The following is a 24,008-nucleotide window of genomic DNA, read 5'->3' as shown; positions in this document are numbered from 1 at the left end:
AATATACACTATACCTGGACATATTGTCGTCGTAGCTCCTTGACCCTCTCACTGTTCCTCTCAAAGGGAACAGTGTAGAGCTGCTTCATCCGCACTCTGTGTTTGGACAATGTCCGCGTAATGGTTGTGAGGCTGATTCTATCGATATTGTCAAATATCTCATGGTCCGCCACAATTCTAGTTTGAATTTCACGCAGTTTTATTGCATTATTTGCAGCAACCATTTCTACAATGGCAAGCTCCTGATCATTACTGAAGAGCTTTCCTCTTCCCCCAGAGGGTGGAAGACGTTGCATTCTTTAGAAAGACAAAACATTCAACATATGCATTACTGTATGACCATATTGACATGTCAAGTGAGAATAGAAACAATCCATGTAAAGTGCAATACTTACCTGTTAGCTTGTTGAAAGATGCGTATAATGGAGGCAACCGTTGACCGCCTCAAATTGGGCTGCACTCTTTCACCAGCCTCTCTTAGTGAAAGACCATGGTTGATTACATGGTCAATGATAGTGGCACGAATTTCATCACTGACTACTGTTCTTGCAGCCCTTGGAATGCCACCACCACGCATTCTTACACCTCTACCTTGCCCTCTCCTTGGGCCTGCTCTTCTCCCTGGGCCCCTTGCTCTTACTCTTCCTCGACCAGACATTACAGTGTTTGTCTTTTTTTTGTTTCCAAAAACATCACTCCTCAAGGTCTTGCTTTATAAACCCCACTGAGTCTAAGCCAGAATGGAATAAGCCGTGGTTGGCCCAATTTACCCAACATAAATCAGCTGTGTGTCAATAATTCAATTGTTTTTTTATTATCAGCTGAGATATATTTTTGATATTGATATTGTTTTTGTACTGATATCATTGCAGAAGCAGAGGTTTTTATACTGTATCTAAGGTTTGGAATATTGTTTTTGCTATTGTGGGATGTTGTGTGTTAACATTCGTAAATACTACAAACACAGTCCATAATTTTGTTGGGAGGTATAACTTGTCTGTTAAGAAAATGTAAGCATTGTGGAAATGTGTTCACTGACTGCATATTGGTGAACGCGACATGAAATGTGTGAATGGTATGGCCACAACAGACCGATGCTGTGCTAATTGTGTTTAGAGTTTTGCAAATGTGACAACTGTTTGGACAAATGCTTGTTAGCGACTGAAAAAAACTGTAAGAGCAAATAAGGATGGCAATAACACTTCACCCTACCTAGTGCCACGGCCTAAAGAGAAGAACTCAGAGCAGTGGCCATTAACCCTTACCCAGTGGACAAGATAGCGCCAGTGTGCTCGGCAAGCCATCTCCTCCTCGCCCTTTCCTCTCCTTTTGATGATATTTGAAGTTTACACAGCACCATTCTCGGATGAAAATATCTTAAAAGTATATTTTGTGACCCAGAAAGACTAATATTTCAAACTCCGCCACTCTGTGTTCCTCCGCCACTGCCTCGTTTGAGTTTTGGATGAAATGGATTCTGGGATATTGTATTTCGTCATTTCAACTGATTGGAGACAAAAACAGCCAATCATATTTTTTTGCTTCCAAGTCTGTAATTGGTTGGTTTTGTGGCACAAATATAACGATGTCCAGAAAGAGTTGAGCGCGCAAGGGCAGAAATGATAAGAGCCCAAGCAACACATTGCGAGCGAGCGCAAATGCAAAAACTGAGCAAGAGGTGTTGCTATTGTGTGTGTGTATGGATAATAGCAAACACTGAAATAAATGTTTTTGCACGCAGGAATGAGTTTTGGTTACTCAAATTGAGCTTTTCTTCGCTCAAAATAAATTTCTCCTCAAAATTTAACACTTACCCCCGCAAACTGTTTTTTATTTTACCTGCGCTCAAATGGGTTTTTTTTCTACATGCACTCAGAATAGTGGCACAAAAATAACACCATACAGGATCGACAACTAGATCACAGATTGAATTTTACACAGGTTGTAGTCACATTAAGGATTGTTATCCGGTTGAACAAAGTCATGAACTCTTTTAACTGTTTTAGCCTGAGCTACATTACATCTCTTTGGTGGGACTTCTTTTACCCTTATTTATACATTTACATTTTTTAAATCAATTGAGTAACTTTTAACCATAGGTGTTTTCTCCATTATGAACTTCAACTAATAATCAATCTATGACACGTGTACAATTTTGACCACGACGGTGCTGAAAGGGTGCAAAATTGTTGGACTGCACAAGGGTTACGTACTATTTTTAAATACTATTTGAATACTAGTTCTTCTCTGTGATCATTGAGGAGAGTCATTGAGGTTTATCACAGTGTTACCTTCCTGTGAGTGAATTTTTCAGTTGAATGTAGTCTAAAACCAGCATCACCCTTACATCACCAGGGAAACAACATTCAAGGACAACAGAATAAAAATGCCTGATATTTTCACAATCTGAGAGTTTAAAACTTGACAAAGTTGATTCAGATAAAGTTATTTGAAGAAAAACTACTGGATCTTTATCCTGTGCTTGATCTAATTCTTCATGATTCCTCCACAGAGTGGACCAGCAGAGCTCAGAGGTTCCCAGAGATCAGTCTGCCCAGCAGCTTCAAACACAGCTGGACTCCATATTTATGGTCTGTACATGTACAACAACTACTGTTACATCTATTCTGTCAAAGTTTTCTCCATGCTGCTCTTTGTAGACCAGTGGATAGTCAGTGTGTCCAACATAGATCTAATGTTTGGCTCTGTGATTTCAGTCTGATTGGCTCATTCATAAAGTATTCTCTTCCAGCTGCTGGAGGACAACATCATCACTTTTGTGAAAGACGAGCTGAAGAAGATCCAGAAGGTTCTGAGTCCAGATTACCCAGACTGCTTAGAGAGTCAGATGGAGAATGATGAGCAGTGGAAGAGCAGCAGAGAGGCATTTGTGAAGATCATGCTGGACTTCCTCAGGAGAATGAAGCAGGAGGAGCTGGCTGACCATCTGCAGAGCAGTAAGAAACAGACCAGCATATATTAAAAAATGTTCTCATATTGACTTTATAAAATGTTTTTTGATAATCTTTCTTCATTCAGAACATGTTGCTGGAGTTTGTTATTGTAACCTTAAATCCACCCTGAAGAAGAAGTTCCAGTGTGTGTTTGAGGGGATCACTAAAGCAGGAAACCCAACCCTTCTGAATCAGATCTACACAGAGCTCTACATCACAGAGGGAGGGACTGCAGAGGTCAATGATGAACATGAGGTCAGACAGATTGAAACAGCATCCAGGAAACCAGCCAGACCAGAAACAACAATCAGACAAGAAGACATCTTTAAAGCCTCTCCTGGAAGAGATGAACCAATCAGAACAGTGCTGACAAAGGGAGTGGCTGGCATTGGGAAAACAGTCTTAACACAGAAATACACCCTGGACTGGGCTGAAGACAAAGCCAACCAGGACATCCAGTTCATATTTCCACTCACTTTCAGAGAGCTGAATGTGCTGAAAGAGGAAAAGTTTAGCTTGGTGGAACTTGTTCATCACTTCTTTACTGAAACCAAAGAAGCAGGAATCTGCAGCTTTGAAGACTTCCAGGTCGTGTTCATCTTTGATGGTCTGGATGAGTGTCGACTTCCTCTGGACTTCCACAAAACTACAATCCTAACTGACCCCAGAAAGTCCACCTCAGTGGATGTGCTGCTGATAAACCTCATCAGGGGGAAACTGCTTCCCTCTGCTCACCTCTGGATAACCACACGACCTGCAGCAGCCAATCAGATCCCTGCTGACTGTGTTGGCATGGTGACAGAGGTCAGAGGGTTCACTGACCCACAGAAGGAGGAGTACTTCAAGAAGAGATTCAGAGATGAGGAGCAGTCCAGCAGGATCATCTCCCACATCAAGACATCACGAAGCCTCCACATCATGTGTCACATCCCAGTCTTCTGCTGGATCATTGCTACAGTTCTGGAGGATGTGCTGGAAACCAGAGAGGGAGGACAGCTGCCCAAGACCCTGACTGAGATGTACATCCACTTCCTGGTTGTTCAGGCCAAAGTGAAGAAGGTCAAGTATGATGGGGGAGCTGAGACAGATCCACACTGGAGTCCAGAGAGCAGGAAGATGATTGAGTCTCTGGGAAAACTGGCTTTTGATCAGCTGCAGAAAGGAAACCTGATCTTCTATGAATCAGACCTGACAGAGTGTGGCATCGATATCAGAGCAGCCTCAGTGTACTCAGGAGTGTTCACACAGATCTTTAAAGAGGAGAGAGGACTGTACCAGGACAAGGTGTTCTGCTTCATCCATCTGAGTGTTCAGGAGTTTCTGGCTGCTCTTCATGTCCATCTGACCTTCATCAACTCTGGACTCAATCTGCTGGAAGAACAACAGACAACCTCCTGGTGGTTTAGATTAATTGGTATACCAAACCTAGAGTCTCTCCATCAAAGTGCTGTGAACAAGGCCTTACAGAGTCCAAATGGACACCTGGACTTGTTCCTCCGCTTCCTCCTGGGTCTTTCACTGGAGACCAATCAGACACTCTTAAAAGGCCTGCTAACACAGACAGGAAGTAACTCGCAGACCAATCAGGAAACAGTTCAGTACATCAAGGAGAACCTCAGTGAGAATCTGTCTGCAGAAAAAAGCATCAATCTGTTCCACTGTCTGAATGAACTGAATGATTGTTCTCTAGTGGAGGAGATCCAACAGTCCCTGAGATCAGGAAGTCTTTCCACAGATAAACTTTCTCCTGCTCAGTGGTCAGCTCTGGTCTTCATCTTACTGTCATCAGAAAAAGATCTGGATGTGTTTGACCTGAAAAAATACTCTGCATCAGAGGAGGCTCTTCTGAGGCTGCTGCCAGTGGTCAAAGCCTCAAACAAAGCTCTGTAAGTAATATTTACTTGTGTCGTTACTTTTAAAATAATAATAATAATAATAATAATAATAATAATAATAATAAACAGTAATACTAGTAATAACAGGCAATATTAACTGATTAATTACTAATCTATTTCAGCCATCACAGTTTTAAATCCTTTTTAAATCCTGAGATAATTAAACTTGGATTAACTTCTTATGGAAACTTTTAAGATTTAGGTTATCAACACATGTTTATGCAATAACTCACATATAATTTCTATTGGATCCTTCCAAAAGCTTTTTCTCCAGTTTTTGCCAGTGATAGTTTCACAAATTACAAAGTTCACTACGTACAAAGTTCAAAAATATTTCTACTTTTTTCTTGCAAAGTTAAATGTACAATGATGGAACACATAATTAAACCTAAATTAAATTCCAAGATATGTTGTCTTCATCTAGGTATTTAATAAATGTACATTTAAAATGATTTATCAGTTAAAAAAAGATATAAAACATTATGCCAACACTTAATTCCAAGCTCTATATGTATATATATATATATTTGTATTAGTGAGTTAATTCCCCAGTGTCATCCATAGTGGTGCTAGTTTCAGTCATTATCCAAATGTACTGTTCATAAGGTTGGGGAACCCTTTAGTCAGCTGAGACTTAAAAAGTCACTTGGATGATTTAAAAGATATTTCTCGAATTGAAAAACATTGCAACTAGAAGAACAGAATCCACTTTTTGGTATTACGACTTCGCCAATCAGAGCTCAGTAAAATCAATATTGAATTGGTGTGTAACTTTGCCAAAACAATGTTGGACTCTGTAGTTTTCTCTGGTCCCCTTCCCAATCAGACCACGATCGACACGTTTAGCCACATGTTCTCCTTTTTTTTTTTTTTTTGGTCTGTCCCATTTGGTTCTTTAGCCGTCAGAATTGTTGTCTGAAGACCAACAAGGCTACGAAATGGATTTATTTTGCCAAATGGATCATCATGGTGTTGCCGTATTGGTCCATTTGATCAAACTTTGTTGTTATTATTTATTTTATTTTCAGTTGTTACAGATGGGACAGATATGATTGGGGGATAGGAAAGGGAGAAAGAAACAGAGGAAGGAAAAGAAAAACAGAAGGGAAAAGGGACAGTGAGAAAGGGCACTTACAAAGACAAAGAGAAAAAAAAAACTCCTGGATCACCTGTTGAGAGAAAAAGAAGAGAAAACAAGCAAAAACAACAACAACAACAACAACAAAGCAACATACTAAACACAACACCATCATGTTAATCTAGCTAAGTGTGAACAGCAGTAAATACTAAATATTGAAAGTTGTTGTGCAGCACGCAGGACAGACAGTGCACAATGTGCTTTGAAGTAGCAGCTAAGAAAGGTGTAGTTTATGTCTACGAACAGTGAACACCCGTGTGCACACCTGTGTGGATCAACGCGGTTGTATACAAAAGGTATCCCCATGTAACGGTCTGCTAGAGGGTGTGGAGGCCCATAGCCCCGTCCCCCAGGGCATGAAGTAGGCATGGAGGAGATCCAGGCTCCAGACATCCAGAGGCCCCAGAGTGCGAGAGCCCAAGGAGTACCACCGGAGGGGCATCCGTGCCACCCTCCTGGGAAGGGCTGAGGAGATCCCCAGACGAGGGGGTCACCCAGTAGCCACGGAGCAGAAGCCAGAGGGGGCTGCACTGGCGTGCCCGCCGGCTCTGCCGGCAGCCAGCTGTGCCAGAGTGAACCGAGTTGCAGGCCCCGAGGCCGGAGGCCCGAGGGCCCCCTTTTGCCCCGGAAGAGGCCTGACCGAGCGACAGGCACCAGGCCCCGCCAAGTAGCCACCGGGAGTGAGCTGGTGCATACCTGAGCGCCCAGCCCCAGACACCAAGAACCACCAGTCCACCAACCCACATGTTCTCCTTAAATTGCTGGCTGTCTGACTGGTGTCTAAAAAACATTGTGGGCTTCATAGATATTTGGCAAACCTTCTGGAGGAAACTTGGTCTCTCCTGCCTGATCATTCTGATCATTTCCTAGTAACATTTACAGTAATTGATTACACTGCAGTGGAGAGTAGACTTTATCACAGTAGATGTCTTTCTGAAAGCGATGTAACTAAGAATATAATGTATTATGTGTAATATGTTTGACAATATAATCCACCCTCTGTTATCATCCTCAATACCCTGTACCAACACAGAGCAGAGCAGTTGCCTGAACACTACTCCAACAGAGGTGTATAATCTTGTTAATAATTGTACCTCCTAATTACGTATGACTCTTGATACTGTAGCTGCTGTAAAAGATAAGGCCTCAAACTAGAAGTACCTGACTCCATGGTATAATTCTCAAACACGTAGCCTAAAGTAGATAACTCATAAGCTGGAGAGGAAATTTAGCCATTTAGCCTGGAGAAATAGTTTGTTGCTTTATAAGAAAGCCCTCTGCAAAGCCAGAACATCTTACTATTCATCACTGGTTGAAGAAAATAAGGACAACCCTAGGTTTCTCTTCAGCACTGTAGCCAGGCTAACAAAAAGCCAGATAACTGTTGAGCCAACCATTCCTTAAGCGTTAACTACTAATAAATTTTTGAACTTCTAAACAAATAAAATTGTTATCATTCATTTAGACTCTTTTTCTTTTACTTCAATAGATCTTCCCGAGTTAACTTCAACAATTACAAAAATGTTCAATGACGTCCTGCCATTAATTAATGCTTCAATCTTAAATATGACCAACGTATCTCTAATAATCGGCTATGTACCACAGGCCTTCAAGCTGGCTGTAGTTAAACCTTTACTTAAAAAGCCATCTCTAGACCCAATAGTCTTAGCTAATTATAGGCCAATCTCCAACCTTCCTTTCATATCAAACATCCTTGAAAGAGTAGTTGTCAAACAGTTAACAGATCATCTGCAGAGGAATGGCTTATTTGAAGAGTTTCAGTCAGGTTTCAGAGCTCATCACAGCACAGAAACAGCGTTAGTGAAGGTTACAAATGATCTTCTTATGGCCTCTGACAGTGGACTCATCTCTGTGCTTTTCCTGCTAGACCTCAGTGCAGTGTTCGATAGTGTCGACCATAATATCCTATTAGAGCAATTAGAACATGCTGTAGGTATTACTGGTTCTGCACTGCAGTGGTTTGTGTCATATCTATCTAATTGGCTCCAATTTCTTCATGTCAGTGGAGAGTCATCTTCACACACTAAGATCAAGTATGGTGTTCCACAGGGTTCAGTGATAGGACCAATTCTGTTTACATTATAAATGCTTCGCTTAGGCAGTATCATCAGAAGAGATAGCATACATTTTCCCTGCTATGCAGATGACACGCAGCTCTATCTATCCCTGAAGCCAGATAGCACACACCAATTACTTAAACTGTCTTAAAGATATAAAGACCTGGATGGCCACTAACTTTCTGCTTCTTAATTCAGATTAAATTGCGTTATTTGTGCTCGGCCCTCAAAATCTTAAAAATATGGTATCTAATCAAATTCTTACTCTGGATGGCATTACCTTGTAGTGATGGGATTTCCGGCTCTTTTTAGAGAACCGGCTCTTTCGGCCTGGCTCACTAAAAAGAGCCGGCTCTTTCGGCTCTGAACCGGCTCTTCGGGTTGTTTTGTTGCTTTAATTAATTTATTATTAACAATAATATAAAATTATGCACAAAAGGAATTACTAATGTAAAAAAGTGGTTTTATTTATATATGTTTATATATAAATATATGCGGTGGCCCCTTGAGACAAAGCAGGTACAAACTCCAAAACACATTTGTAGCGTTAACTTAACTTCAAAAACAGAGCTACCTAGATCACTTAAATTACACAATTGAAAGCATGTGTGTATTGTTTGTGTATTTATACACAAGCGCTAATATATATTCAAATAATTTTTAAAATATTTTCATTTACCTGTTGCTACCGACATTGGTACTTGCTGGAATGGGTAGCGAATGGGTAACAAAAGCTCAACACCGCACCTAGAGTTTGTACATGCTATGGAGTTCATACGTGTTTTGAAGTTTGTATGTGCTTTGTCTCTAGGGGCCACCGTAAATATACTTTTATTTGTTCACTCAACATAAAATGTAATAAATAAATCATATAATACAAAACCAACTATTCACATTTCAACTTTTAACTATTTATATTTTCAGCTTTTTCCTTTTAAACAAATGTAAAGTGGAACAACACAAAACACTGCAAACCACAACACAATTAAATATAAATTAAAATATATGTATAAATAAAATAAATGTATTATTATTATTAAAATATGAAAACAAAAAGAAGATGCATATTCTCTGTCATATAGGCCTGCATGAATAAACTTTATGAATCCTTTATCATCTGCAACTGAAAATAGTTGTGGATGATTACTATACCTTTCTAATGTGACGTTGTTGTCCCTGGCTCTCTTTCTCTGTCTCTCCCTCCCGCTCTGTTCCTCTGCTACTGCAAGTGTAACTACTGCCCCTCCCCCTCTTCCCAGCACAACGCACAAGGCTCGCATGTGGAGTGAAGCGGAAAAAAGGGTGAGAAAAAGGAAAAAAAAAAACATGGCTCGCGATAAGGAGCAGGCTCGCGTCGTTCACGTCAAAGATCCGGCTCTAAGAGCCGTTTCGTTCGCGACCGACACATCACTATTACCTTGGCCTCAAGTAACACTGTGAGGAGCCTTGAAGTCATGTCCTTCAATGCACATATTAAACAAATATGTAAGACTGCTTTCTTCCATTTGTGCAACATCTCTAAAATTAGAAGTATCCTGTCTCAGAGTGACGCTGAAAAACTAGTTCTTCTGTGGAGCCAGCTTCCAGTTTGGATTCCGGAGACCGACACTATCTCTACTTTTAAGATTAGGCTTAAAACTTTCCTTTTCACTAAGGCATATAGTTAGGGCTGGGCTAGGTGACCCTGAATCCCTTCTTAGTCATGCTGCAATAGATGTAGGCTGCTGGGGAAGCCTCATGATGCATTGAGCTTTTCCTTTCCAGTCACCTTTCTCACTCACTATATGTTAGTCGACCTCTCTGCATTGAATCGTATCTGTGTTTCATCTCTGTCTCTCTTCCACAGCATCTTTTTATCCTTTTTCCTTCTCTCACCCCAACCGGTCGCAGCAGATGGCCGCCCCTCCCTGAGCCTGGTTCTGCCTGTTAAAAGGGAGTTTTTCCTTCCCACTGTCGCCAAAGAGTTTGTTCATAGGAGGTCATATGATTGTTGGGTTTTTCTGTGTATCTATTATTGTAGGATCTACTGTACAATATAAAGCACCTTGAGGCGAATTTTGTTGTGATTTGGCACTATATAAATAAAATTGAATTAAATTGAAAATATGTTGTATAATAAACTTATAAAATAAGTTTTTTCCTTTTTGTTTTTTTTTTACAACAATATAAAACTATTTACTGAAAAACCAGCTGTTCTGCATCAAATAAGATGCTACATAAATTACTTGTGCCACTTCAAAAGAATACTTTCTGTCCAGTATAAGAGAGAGGAGGGCATCACATCTGATACCTGCAGGCCTGACAGTGGGTTTTATCACTCCTGTTTTCCACCTTGAGACAAAGGTTACACTGCTATCTGCTTTTGGTGGCTTTCTGGCAGCAACTGTGGAAACTATGTGATAATTTCATGGTTTGATCCAGGAGTTTAATCTGTTCTATTTTTGCTAGTTAAGAAAAAAGATAAGAAATTAATATTCACCATTTTCACCATGAATATGCTTTTCTTTCTTTTTTTCAGGCTGAGTGGCTGTAACCTTTCAGAGAGAAGCTGTGAAGCTCTGTCCTCAGTTCTCAGCTCTCAGTCCTCCAGTATACAAGAGCTGGACCTGAGTAATAACAATCTACAGGATGCAGGAGTGAATATTTTGTGTGCTGGAGTGAAGAGTCCAAACTGTAAACTGGAAATTCTCAGGTCAGTCAGAGCAAGTGAAAAATAGCCAATAAGAATTATAGACTTATAGGTACTTAAGCTAACTTTATCGATATGTGTTTGTGTTTTCAGTATTTCAGTACAAGTCACAGTAATAATAATACCAGCCAGTCCTGAAACAAGATTGATATGTTATTTTTATGAATACACTTTGACACCAGTATTATTTATTTATTTATTTAGTTATGTATTTATTTTTTTTGTTTGGGGGGGTGGTCATTTTTTTCAGACTCTGTGGCTGTAACCTGTCAGAGAGAAGCTGTGAAGCTCTGTCCTCAATTCTCAGCTCTCCGTCCTCAATCCTGAGAGAGCTTGATCTGAATAATAATGGCCTCAAGGAATCAGGAGTGAATCTTCTGTCTGCTGGAGTGGAAAGCCCACACTGTAAATTGGGAATTCTAAGGTCAGAATTCAATCATTGCAAAAGATGTCCATTTAACCCTCTGGGGTCCAGGGTATAATCGGCCGTTTTTGACTACTTTTGATTTTACCTCTATATTTCATCTTTAAAATATGTTTTTCTTGCTTTGTTTGGTATCATTATTTTCAGCACAACCTCAAATATCTGAAATTTGAGTTATTTTTTCATTTTGGCAAACTATATTAGCACAGTTGATCTAAATCCAGACAAAAAATAAAAAATCCGAGTAGAAAAAAATCATGTTTTTTACTGTAAAACCCACAAACATGTTTAACGAATCATTTTCATAACTTGAAATGCAAATAGAAATTGTACATTTCTAAAAATTATGCACAAGTTTTGCAAACAACAAAGTTGCATGGTACTATTTACCTAAAAATGCAGCCAAGGCCTCAGGCGTTTTTTATATAACCATTTCAATCTATTTACAGAACAATCGGGTGCTCTGCATCAAATAAGAAGGCACACAAATTATTTGTGCCAGTCCAAAAAATGTAGTTTGTGTTCAGTATAAGACAGAGGAGAACAGCACAGGCCTAAACCCTGCAGGTCTGACTGCAGGAGGTGCGTCAGTCCAGTTTTCCATGTGGGAACAGTGTTTACACTGGAATCCACCTTTGACGGCTTTTTTTGCAGAAAACATGAAATTCAGCAGTCTAACTGACACACAATACAAAACAATAACTACACAACACACTAACTAAAGCCTCCAAACACGCTAAACATCACTAATGTCTCAGATATGAAAACTTGCTCTCTCTCCTTCTTTCGCTCGCCCGCTTTCCGTCGCGGGTGTCACTCCTAAAAACTTCCCCTTGTCCCTAAACAACCAAATGTCACATGTTGCCATATCATTTTTTTTGATTGGCTGACATGGTAAACACTAACACCAATAGGGAAGGGGTGTTTTTTCTTTTTCTCTTTTCACTCGCAAGCAGAGAGTGTTTGCTAGCGCTGTCTGTAGAAAATGCCGTTTTTACCGTTCTTCGTTTTGTTCAGAAAAAAACATCGCGTGTATTTTTTATCAAAACTCTGGTTTTACGTGGCCTATCGACACAATTCAAAAACTGGTATATAGTTTAAAGTCCACACTTTCGACCCAAGCTGGAATGGAGACTCTGACTCGCTGCATCTTGTAGCTGTGTCGTCTTAAATTGGTCATGTGATTTTGACGCGGCGGCGCGTCCGGCGACCCCAGAGGGTTAAAACATAAAAAAATTAATTATGCCACTGGATATACTGGATAAAATCTTTGACTCATACTAATGTTAATCTATGCTGTTAATGCTGTTAAAACTCTGTCGGAGGTGTGTGCTGAAGATTTTGTGGAGTGGGGCATCTGCCAGGCATTCCCAGCGTACCCTCACTATACGTTTAGTTGCACCAGGTCTCTCCAGCATCCTTCCCAACACGTTATCTAACTCACCACCAGGTGGTGATCAGTTGACAGTTCAGCCCCTCTGTTTACCCAAGTGTCCAGATCATGGCCGCAATTTTGGTGATACGATTACAAAATCCATCCTGGTTCTCGTCCAAAATGAGTCCTGGTGCCTCCTGCACTTTGGACACTTTTATGTTTAAACTTGGTGTTATGGTCAAATTGGGGTTTGCACAGAGATCAAAAAACAAAACACTGCTCGGTTTCATATCCGGGAGGCAGTTCCTCCTAATCATGCTCCTCCAGGTCTCACTGTCGTTGCCGACATGAGTGCTGAAGTTTCCCAGTAGGTCAATAGGTTTCCAGGTGGAGCACCATAAGGAGCACACCCTCAGAGTCTCAAAGAAGACTGGGTACTCTGAACAGTCACTCAGTACATAAGCGCAGATAACAGTCAGAACCTATTTCCCAACCCAAAGGCTTGAGGAACAAAACTCTCTCATCCACTAGGAGAAACCCCAACATAACGTCAGCAAGCCAAGGGCATACTAGGATACCCAACCAAGCTTGCTGCCTTTGCCAAGGGCAACTCCAGACCGAGACAGAGTCCAGCGACTCTTCATGAGACTGGTTCCAGAGCCCAAGTGATGTGTTGAGGTGCGCCAGATCATATCTAGCCGTAACTCTTAACCTAATGCACTTACTCTGGCTCCTTCCATATCAAAGAGGTGACATTCCATGTCTCATTTGCTTGTCTTGGTAACCAAGAATCATTTGGCCTCCACTCCTGGCCGCCGCCTGACACAAAATGCACCCGACCCCTACAGTGCCTCCTGCAGGTAATGGGACTGCTGGAGCATGGGCCCATGTTCCTTTTTTGGGCTGTGCCCAACTGACAGTCACCCTTGGGTACTCTCCCTGGGTCTGGCTCCTGGGCAGGGCCCCAGTAAACCTATCCAAGGCAAGGGGAAGGTTTCCTCAATGTTCTACTCAAAGGGGTCTTCACTCTTTCTCTGGTCCCTCACCCAGGCCCAATTTGCCATGTTAGACCCTACCAGCAGGAAAAAACCCCGAGAACACAGCACCTGGGATCTCTGGGACACATAAACCCCTCCACCATGATAAGGTAGTGATTCACAGAGGGTTGTGGTTATTGTTAAGGTTTAAGGTAAAAAGAAAATTCTCATCAGAAAATAAAACTTTCTTTCACCAATCATTTGTGTCAGATGTTTAGTTCCTCCTCGGCCTCCTTTAGCAGTATTGATACTTGTCACAAATGTAGCATATTTAAAGCTCTGGAGGTCGAGATTACTGAATGGGAGACTGGGCTTCGCACCCTTCATTCCCCCTTAGCTAGTCCTGTAGCTGGTGCAGCCGAAGATAATGTAGGCCCCGCTAGCTGTTCCCCGGCAGACCCCAGCAAATGGGGAATGAGGTTGGCTGGGTGATGGTGAGGAGGAAGCACAGTCTTAAACAGAAGCCCCAGGTACACCACCAACCTGTTCATTTGTCTAACCGTTTTTCCCCACTCGGCGACACACCCGCCTGGGGTCAAACTCTGGTAATTGGTGCTTCTGACATGTGAAGCTAGAGACACCGGCAACCAATTGTCAATTGTCTTCCAGGGGCCAGAGCAGGCGACATTGAAAGAAATGTAAAACTGCTGGCTAAGGATAAACGTAAATTGAGTAAAATCATAATTCACGTCGGCAGTAATGACACCCGGTTACATTCATTAAACAAAGATGAACATTTTCAATCATAAATATTAGTTTGTGGGGAGCACAAACTAATTTGTGGACTGGCTGGTATTATTCAGAACGCGGTATCATCACATGGTTCATGCAGATGTCAGATAGTTCCTGAAGTGCTGATTGGAATATGTGAACATAGGGAGACAGAGATGTGTTTCTTGGCCATTACTAGTAAATAAATATATTGATCTACAATAGTGTTTATACCACAGTGGAGTGTATGTAGTTGAATCTTTGTATATAGCAATTAAATATTAAAAGAAATTGTGTTCTTCACATTTTTCAGATTTTATTATCACAGTCAGAGATGCTGCTGTTGTTCATTTAATTATGTGTAACATTGTATCCTAACCAAAAGCAGTCATGGTTTAATATTTATTTTTTCTATTTTGATGAAATAGAATAAATATTGTAAAACGAATGATCTTTTACTTCCCAGTTTGTCCTCATTGAGTTGTCAGTAATGTGACAATAACTCAGACTGGAAGTAATCTTAATGAGAAATGACATTTCCGACTTTCAGAGGACAGAAGGAGACTGACAGGTGACTCTCAGTGATGTCAGCTGACAGCAGAACCATTCAGTGGACTAACATGAGGATCAGAGTGTTTGCTGAAGAAATACACTAGTTCCTTAATAGTTTGAACATGAAATAATAAAGTGCATGCTGAAAGAAATTGTGCTGCTCTGACCCCCTACTCCTTTCAGGTTGGAGCCTTCTGGAGTCCGATGGTTAAGACCAGGACTGAGGAAGTGTAAGTGTGTTTTTAATGTGATTCATAAAAACAAAGCAGCACACGTCCATCCATCTTCAAACTATCATATCACTCATTCACATCTCTGATGTCAGGAGTCATTGTCAAAGGGTCAATCAATGAACAGATGATGGATCAATAACTGCAGCTTGATTGTGTTTGTTCTCTCCATCAGATTCCTGTCAACTCACAATTGACACAAACACAGTACACACAAACCTCCAACTGTCTGACAACAACAAGAAGGTGACACATGTGGAGGAGGTTCAGTCATATCCTGATCATCCAGACAGATTCGATGTTCGTCCTCAGCTGCTGTGTAGAAATGGTCTGACTGGTCGTTGTTACTGTGAGGTCGAGTTTAGAGGAAAGGCTGAGATATCATTGAGTTACAGAAGAATCAGAAGGAAAGGAAACGGCACTGAGTGTGTGTTTGGACTGAATGATCAGTCCTGGAGTCTGTACTGCTCTGATAATAGTCCTTATTCTATCTGGCACAAAAAGATAAAAAAATCTATCTCCTCCTCCTCTGTCTCTAACAGAGTAGCGGTGTATGTGGACTGTCCTGCTGGCACTCTGTCCTTCTACAGAGTCTCCTCTGACACTCTGATCCACCTCCACACTTTCAACACCACATTCACTGAACCTCTTTATCCTGGATTTAGAGTCTGTCCTGGTTCGTCAGTGTCCCTGTGCTGAGTTGAGTGTAAAGAGTGTCTCCTGTTAGAGAAACACTCTGACAGTTGAACAGATAGTTCAGTCTGTCTCTTTCACACAGAAACTTGATGTTTTAAACTGTTCTAAATAATTCCTTGTAAACTTCTTCCTCTTCAGTAATTTAAAGACGGATGCTTCCATTATTCCAGGATCCACAGGTTGTTTTTCTGTCTTTTTCCACTCAAAGCTTCACAGTGAATATCAGTATGTTGTGTTTGTCTGAAGCTTAGTTCACAACCAGCTCCTCTGCATTTTCAACAAGTCTGAGCTCATTAAAATGAATCCAATGTTTGATTTCTCTTTCTAAATGGGATGTTTCCATCATGACTGAATAAGTGGACATTCAACAGTACTCAGTGTATCAAATATTAAAGACATTCAGCATGTTTCTGTCATCCTATAAAAAAACAGATCCAAAGACACATAAACTTCCATATTGATCAAATCAATACGTATAGCTCTGATGTCACTAACATCTCCATGAACTCTTCACTGATGGTGATTTGTGTCCCTCTGTTCGTGATAACATGAACTGCACGATGTCAGTTTGAAGAGCACAAATGACATGAAGTGTTTTTAAATCTGCTTTTTTTTAATAGAGATTGTGACGTCATTCCATTAAATCCGCAAAGGGTAGGAGTGGCAAGCGGGACTACAGCACGCAGGCATTCACATGATCATCATCATCAACTGATCATTCACATGATCATCCCATCAAGATGGCGCCGAGTATGGCAGCCTCGTCGCAAGCTCCCCCAAGCAACAGCTGTTTTTTGTGTTTAATTTTATTTTTCCTTTGTTTTTTCATGAGTAGCACATGTCTCCTTGTGTACGACCGACAAACTTTACTGGACATAAAAGACGGACTTTCTCATCACTTTCTGGAGTTCAAGTTTTGCAACACGGACCCTCCGTTTGCAGACCCCCCCATTCATCTCACCTGAGACGCCTTTGTTCTGGGCCCGCGGAGGCCACAAACGCCGACGCAGAGGTAGAAGATCTGGCATTCTGGTTCGCCTGAGACGGTGCACTAACAGACCACTGCTACCCAGTTTATTACTGGCTAATGTGCAGTCTCTGGAGAACAAGCTGCGCGAGCTTCGGGCACGGATCTCATTCCAGCGAGAGATGCGGGACTGCTGCGTGACCTGCCTCACAGAAACCTGGCTATCGGACAAGGTACCGGACTCCGCAATACAACTACCGGGGTTCTCTGTGCATCGCACGGACAGGTCACAGGAGCTTACTGGGAAAAGCAGAGGCGGTGGTGTGTGTTTCATGATCAACAACAGCTAGTGTGATTATGCGAACGTGCACCGGATCAAATCTGCTCACCGGACCTGGAGTACCTGATGATTAAGTGCCGGCCATTCTGGCTACCAAGGGAATTCACAGCAGTGATTTTTACGGCTGTTTACATTCCCCCACAAGCCGACACTGACCGAGCACTCAGGGAACTGTACAGCGCGATCAGCAGTGCGGAAACCGCACATCCAGAGGCGGTGTTCATCACGACGGGGGACTTTAACAAAGGAAACCTGAAGAAAGTTTCACCAAAACTCCACCAACACATCCATTTCAACACTCGTGGAGACCAGCTACTTGACCACTGCTACACCCCATTCCGGGATGCGTACAAAGCCCTCCCCCGCGCCCCATTTGGCCAATCAGATCACCGCTCCATCCTGCTCCTGCCCACCTACAGGCAGAAGCTGAAACAGGAAGCTCCAACCCTGAGGGCGGTGCACCAGTGGTCGGACCAATCGGAGTCTACGCTGCGGGACTGTTTTGATCACGCGGACTGGGAAATGTTTCACGTGGCTGCTAATGACATTGATGAGTACACGGACTCAGTCTGCGGATTTATCAGGAAATGCATGGAAGATGTCATCCCATCCAGAACAGTTAAACCCTTCCCAAATCAAAAACCCTGGATTAACGGAGATGTTCGCATGGCACTGGCGGCACGGAGCTCCGCTTTTGCCTCCACGAACACATCGGACTACAAACATGCACATTACCAACTCCGGAAGACGATCAAAGCAGCCAAACGTGAGTACAGGGAAAGTCCCTGTACCCAAATCCTCCACCATCTCCTCATTAAACGACTGGCGACCTGTAGCCCTGACCCCCATCGTGAGCAAATGCTTCGAGAAACTGGTCAGGGACTTCGTTTGCTTTGCACTACCCAACTCACTGGACCCTCTACAATTCGCATACCGCCACAACAGGTCCACTGATGATGCCATAGCCCTGACACTCCATGCTGCCCTGTCACACCTGGAGAAGAGAGACACGTATGTGAGAATGCTGTTTGTAGATTACAGCTCAGCATTCAACACCATCGTTCCCTCGAAGCTGGACAGGAAACTGCAGGATCTAGGACTGAGCAGCTCCCTCTGCAGCTGGATCCTTAACTTCCTGACTGACAGATGCCAAGTAGTCAGGCTGGGCAGCATCACCTCATCCCCCATCACACTGAACGCTGGTGCTCCACAGGGGTGTGTACTGAGCCCTCTCCTGTACTCACTCTACACCTACGACTGCACGGCCACTAGAAACTCCAACATCATTGTGAAGTTTGCGGACGACACTACAGTGGTGGGTCTTATTACCAACGGTGATGAGACGGCCTACAGGGAGGAGGTCAGCGCCCTGACCCACTGGTGTCAAGACAACCATCTCACCCTCAACGTCGCAAAGACAAAGGAGTTGATAGTGGACTTCCGGAGGTGCAGAGAAGTACACACCCCCATCACCATCAACGGCGCTGGTGTGGAGAGGGTGAGCAGCTTCTGCTTCCTTGGTGTGCAGTACATCTGGCCGAGGATCTTACGTGGTCGGTACACACAAACAAAACAGTGAAGAAGGCGCAGCAGCGCCTCTTCTTTCTCAGGAGACTGAAAAGATTCGGCATGAGCCCCCGCATCCTCAGGACCTTCTATTGCTGTGCCATTGAGAGCATCCTCACTGGATGCATCACCACCTGGTACGGCAACAGCACCGCTCACAACCGCAAAGCTCTCCAGAGAGTAGTGCGGTGCTCTGAACGGATAATTGGAGGTGAGCTTCCCTCCCTCCAGGACATCTACAGGAAGCGGTGCCTAAGGAAAGCTGGGAGGATCATCAAGGACTCCAGTCACCCCAGTCATAAACTCTTCAGACTACTTCCATCAGGAAGGAGGTTCTGCAGCATCTGGTCCCGTACCAGCAGACTGAGAGACAGCTTTTTCCATCAGGCCATCAGACTGCTGAACACGTCATAGACACCTCACCAACATTCAACAACATTATGCACTCCACACTGTATATAAATGCCACTTGTTTTGCACATGTCTCAACTACCAACCTCTGTATATTTTATATATTTTATTTTATTGTTTAATCTATTTAATTTGTAAAATATGTATACACACACACGTAAAAAAACAAAAAAACAAAACCATATTTAGTATACACATCCAGTAATGCATACACTCTTATATTGCACATATATTTATTACTTTCGGATTTAGCCATTCTTATATTTTGCTTGTTTTACGTTATTGTATTTTTGCACAACTCTGTTGCTTGTGAAGCTCGCACACAAGATTTTCACTCGCATGTACTGTACCAGTGTACCTGCACATGTGACGTGACAATAAAAGTGATTTGATTTGATTTGATTTGACATGAAAACAGTCACACAGCGATAAAAAGAAACGCAAATAAACACAAGAAGCTGTTGTATTATTAACTGCAATAGCCGGGTGCATGACAGCCACGGGAAGCCGAAGGGCAAAGAGATAGTTTTTTTATCGGATTACGTCGTAAAAGAGAAGTTGTTTAATCCATGTTTCCGAAGTAACAAAGAGCCGACAGATGGCCTGGATTGCAGACCAAATATAAAGTTTCAGAAAATTCCAGCTCACATGTTAGTCTGCTCTAAGCATTTCCACAAAGGTAAGTCTTCCCTTGTAGTTATTAGGAAATTTAACTTCCGTTGTTCCAGATCAACTGGCGTTTGGATCAACTGGCGTTGGTCAAACAGATGTGTGGCAGTCTTGCGTTTCAGGAGCTGCTACCGACAAACCAGCAAAAAAAACGCCAACTGTGTCATCTGTGACACTTGTGAGGTTATCTCAAACACACTCCTTCAGTCTTGATGCTGTTGAACAACAAAATGTTTAAAAATGTTGTAAGTTTACCTGGTGATATTCTCATGCGCAACACAATCGCAAAAAAACAGCAAACAATTTACACCACACTAATGTTGTTCCCAGGACAGCAGGAGTAAACGATCAGGAGACTCTTGTCTTCATTATCGTCCCCCTCGCACGTTTTATTTCTCCGGTTTCAGCGTTTTTGCTTCACAACTAAAGCGTGCAGTTTACTTTGTGTGCACTAACATGGACTCCAATCAACCAGCGCCACCTCTGGCCAAGTGCCACAGATTACAGCCAGATCAACTTGTGACACACATCCGCACCACGTTTGAATTAGTTTCATGCACAATACATGTGTACCTTTCAATTGTGTGTTTGTGCGTCATGCAAATAAACCTTTGAAATTAACGAAATGATATCATGTATGTATTATCACCCTACATTTGTACAAATGCCAAATTATATGCACAGAGTCATAAGAACCACCACCCTTGTTCATCATGATTTCAATACTTTTGCCCATAATAAAAATGTTGTGAACAAATATATTACACACTAATATTTCACCAGTGTTGTAACATCACATGTCGTTAGCATAGTCTGCCTGTGTCTTTTCTCTGCAAATGAACATTTTAGAGTTGGTTGTTATATACAACCTGTATAAGTGTGGTCAATTTAATAACGATCCATAAGGGCATGGGAGTTACGCTGAATGTACAGCAGTTACACAGTGATCAGTAATAAACAGTCTCCAAAACTTGCATATAATACTCAATTTGGAACCCATCTACTGACTACCACACAGCAGCTGGACCAGTCTCCAATGCAGGTCAGTCCACTGCCGCCACCTGTGGCCAAGTACTATAGCCTACTACAGTGGTTCCCAAAGTGTAATTATAGAAAACATCAGCTGAGCACATCAGTGTCTAAACTGTGCATCATTGACATGAATAAGCATTATCAGTGAGCACAAGCACTCAAGATGTCAGTGAGCCGAGTGACATGCTGATGTCTGAGTAGACTGAGAGGATGAAGGAGAGACGTCCTGCCAGGTCTGACAGCTGATTGGTGTCTTCAGATAACTGCAAACAACCACACAGGAGGAAGGGCGGGGAAAAGGCAGTTGCCATTGTATTCTTTGTGGTGGTGTCAAAAAGACCAAGAATTTGGATCCCCACAGCATGTCTGTGAAGGTTCTCAGTCATCCAGGTCATCGTAGACGTTTCACCTTGTCTTCAAGCAACTCAAAGAAGTCCAGATGCTTTTCTTTCCAAGCTCCTTGATCCCCACAGCACAAATCATTTTCAACATTGCTATCACTGCATTTTTCAAAAAATGCCTCTCTGTGCAAAATGGGTTTAAAAACATAAACAACTGTGGGATACTGTTTGTCCATGATTTGAACAGCCCACTCCTCCCCACACCGGGAAAACCAATTCTGCAGGGAGACCTACCTTGGCACTTTTGCAGGTGAAGCCAAAGGGAAGATATGCTTCACCATATTTTCAAGTCAATGAAGTTGGTTTGGAATATTCAGCGATGCTTCATCTCCTGCTTTGCGTAAAAGAAGGTACAACCTCTTCTCATGACCCCAGAATGTGAGTGTGTATGCCAGAACATTCTGGAAGGCACAAAGAGTCTTTACAGACTGCTAAGGATCAAATCTCTATCAATATGCAATTGATTATAAAACTCCAAGCATATATGAGTAAATATTTTTAAGCATAAATGACAATCAACCATATAAACCTAACAGCCTCCTCCCCTCACTTTTATGTCTTTTATTCCATCAGAGGTGGTTTTCTGAGTCATTTCAGGTAGCAGCTCGCCTTATGTCTGCAAGTTTTGACTCTTATGATTGTTGGTGTGAACTCTAAGTTCAGAGTGCAAAGTTGAGCATTTCCCAGGAGGTGCGACGCACCGAACACTGAAGTAAAGTCAAGCACCGGTTAAAGTGGCTGTAACTTCAGTCATCACAGGAGGAGACGACTCTGACAGTCAGCATCATCATGTCTTGTGTGTTTATTCAAGTTTATAGGTGGTGAATTTTTGGGCAGCACCTTTAGCAGGTGTTTAGATTTTCCTGCACCTCAGGTGATTGGATGGGTTTTAATTAAAGATTGTAATGACAAAAAAATACCCGCTATGTTTTTTTTCTGAACAAAACAGTGGTGTTTACAGCAGGAAGAATGGCAAAAACTGCGTTTTCTATGGACAGCGTTAGCAAACACTTGCGAGTGAAAAGCAAAAGAAAAAACACCCCTTCCCTATTGGTGTTAGAACATGTCAGCCATTAAAAAAAATTATATGGCAACACTTGGGTGTTTAGGGAGAAGGGGATGTTTTAGGAGTGACACCCGACGGAAAGCCGGCGAGCAAAAGAAAGAGCGAGTTTTCATATGTGAGACATTAGTGACGTTTAGCGTGTTTGGAGGCTGTAGTTAGTTTGTTGTGTAGTTATTGTTTTGTATTTTGTGTCAGTTAGACTGCTGAATGTAACAGTTGCTCAAAAGCCACCAAAGGCAAATCCCAGTGTAAACGCTGTTTCCACATAGAAAACTGGACTGATGCACCTCCTGCTTTCAGACCTGCAGGGTTTAGGCCTTTGGTGTTCTCCTCTGTCTTATACTGAACACAAATTATTTTTTTGGACTGGCACAAATAATGTGTGTGCCTTCTAATTTGATGCAGCACACCTGATTGTTCTGTAAATAGATATAATTGATTATATTAAAAAAAACCATTCATAAGTTACATTTCAACTTATGAAAATGATTTGTTAAACGTGTTTGTGGGTTTTACAATAAAAAATATAACTTTTTTCTACTCGGATTTTGAATTTTTTGTCTGAACTAAGATCAATTGTGCTAATATCATATGCCAGAATGAAAAAATAACTCAAATTCCAGATATTTGAGGTTGTGCTGAAAATAATGATACCAAACAAGGCAAGAGAAACAGTTTTTAAAGGTGAAATATAGAGGTAAAATCAAAAGAAGTCAAAAACGGCCAATTATACACTGGACCCCAGAGCACTAGTGCTAACCACTTTTCCCAATTTCAGTCCAAATCCTGCATTTTCCTGTTTCTTAGTACATGCCAGCTCCACTAACACTGTCTCATCAAACACTGCCACTTAGTGGAGGAAGTCTTAGTTCCATTTGAAGCTTCAGATTACAGTTAGTTCCTTTACAAAGAGGTGGAGGTGGTGGGGCCACAGGACCATCATCACTGAGTGCCATAGGACACTTAACCTTTGTTTTCATATGCTGGGAACTTCCTGTTGTTCCAAGGAGGACTGGAAAATGTGTGAAAATCTCCCAGTCAGTTCCTCAGAGCACACTTCCATTATTTCCGTCCCAAATCATCAGGACCAGGGCTTTTTCTCTCTTTTATATCACTAAGGGATTTACACACAAACACCTCATCAGTGGGACTCTCAGAGCTACCAGCCCTTTGCTACAATCACAAAGCTCTTCATTGAAATCAATGATATCAAAGCTGGAATCCAATGAGTCCAAGTCTTCTGCTGATTCAGCATCACAGTCATCTTTTGTCATTTCATCTTTCATTCTTTAAACAGATTGAAGGACTGTGGTTTGTCAAAGCTCAGCTGTGATTATCTGGCAGCAGCGCTGAAGTCCAACCCCTCCCATCTGAGAGAACTGGAGCTGAGTGGAAACTACCTGAAGGATCCAGATGTGAAGCAGCTGTCTGATCTTCAGCAGAGTCCAGACTACAGACTGGAGACTCTGTGGTCAGTAGAGTGATGGAGTGAGTGGGTGGTGCTGTCAGCAGTATTGTACTAAACACAGTCAGTATGAAACAAAGATCCAGTATTTCCTGTAAAGCTGCAGCTTCTCAGTGAAGCTGTGAGAGGAGAATGGTGACAGGCTTCAGGATTGGACACAAACACTTCCTGTTTCTGCCTTTTTGTGACCTTTATGGTCACCATAGTAACAGCTGACTCTGATCAAACGCTGTCAACAGCCAATCAGCTTTCTGAACAAAGCAGCACGCAGACCAATGACTACATTTGTTTCCAAGTTTAAAGCAGTGAAGA

The 24,008-nt window shown here is 42.0% G+C and overlaps 1 protein-coding gene across 1 annotated transcript in view; it reads left to right on the top strand.

Annotated features, from left to right (window-relative positions):
• Window positions 1-15,782, top strand: part of LOC134624319 (NLR family CARD domain-containing protein 3-like) — a 30,334-nt gene extending 14,552 nt beyond the window's left edge. The window contains exons 3-9 of the mRNA XM_063469293.2: window positions 2,513-2,591; window positions 2,753-2,957; window positions 3,040-4,840; window positions 10,584-10,757; window positions 11,005-11,178; window positions 15,037-15,083; window positions 15,259-15,782. Of these exons, the coding sequence (XP_063325363.2) occupies window positions 2,513-2,591; window positions 2,753-2,957; window positions 3,040-4,840; window positions 10,584-10,757; window positions 11,005-11,178; window positions 15,037-15,083; window positions 15,259-15,782 (3,004 nt within the window). The remainder of the gene's footprint in view (window positions 1-2,512; window positions 2,592-2,752; window positions 2,958-3,039; window positions 4,841-10,583; window positions 10,758-11,004; window positions 11,179-15,036; window positions 15,084-15,258) is intronic.
• The last annotated feature ends 8,226 nt before the right edge of the window (window positions 15,783-24,008 follow it).

This window comes from Pelmatolapia mariae, linkage group LG3_W (assembly GCF_036321145.2).
Source record: "Pelmatolapia mariae isolate MD_Pm_ZW linkage group LG3_W, Pm_UMD_F_2, whole genome shotgun sequence".
Classification (NCBI taxonomy): domain Eukaryota; kingdom Metazoa; phylum Chordata; class Actinopteri; order Cichliformes; family Cichlidae; genus Pelmatolapia; species Pelmatolapia mariae.
Note: the sequence above shows the minus strand (reverse complement) of the source record. Positions and strands in the feature narration are given on the sequence as shown.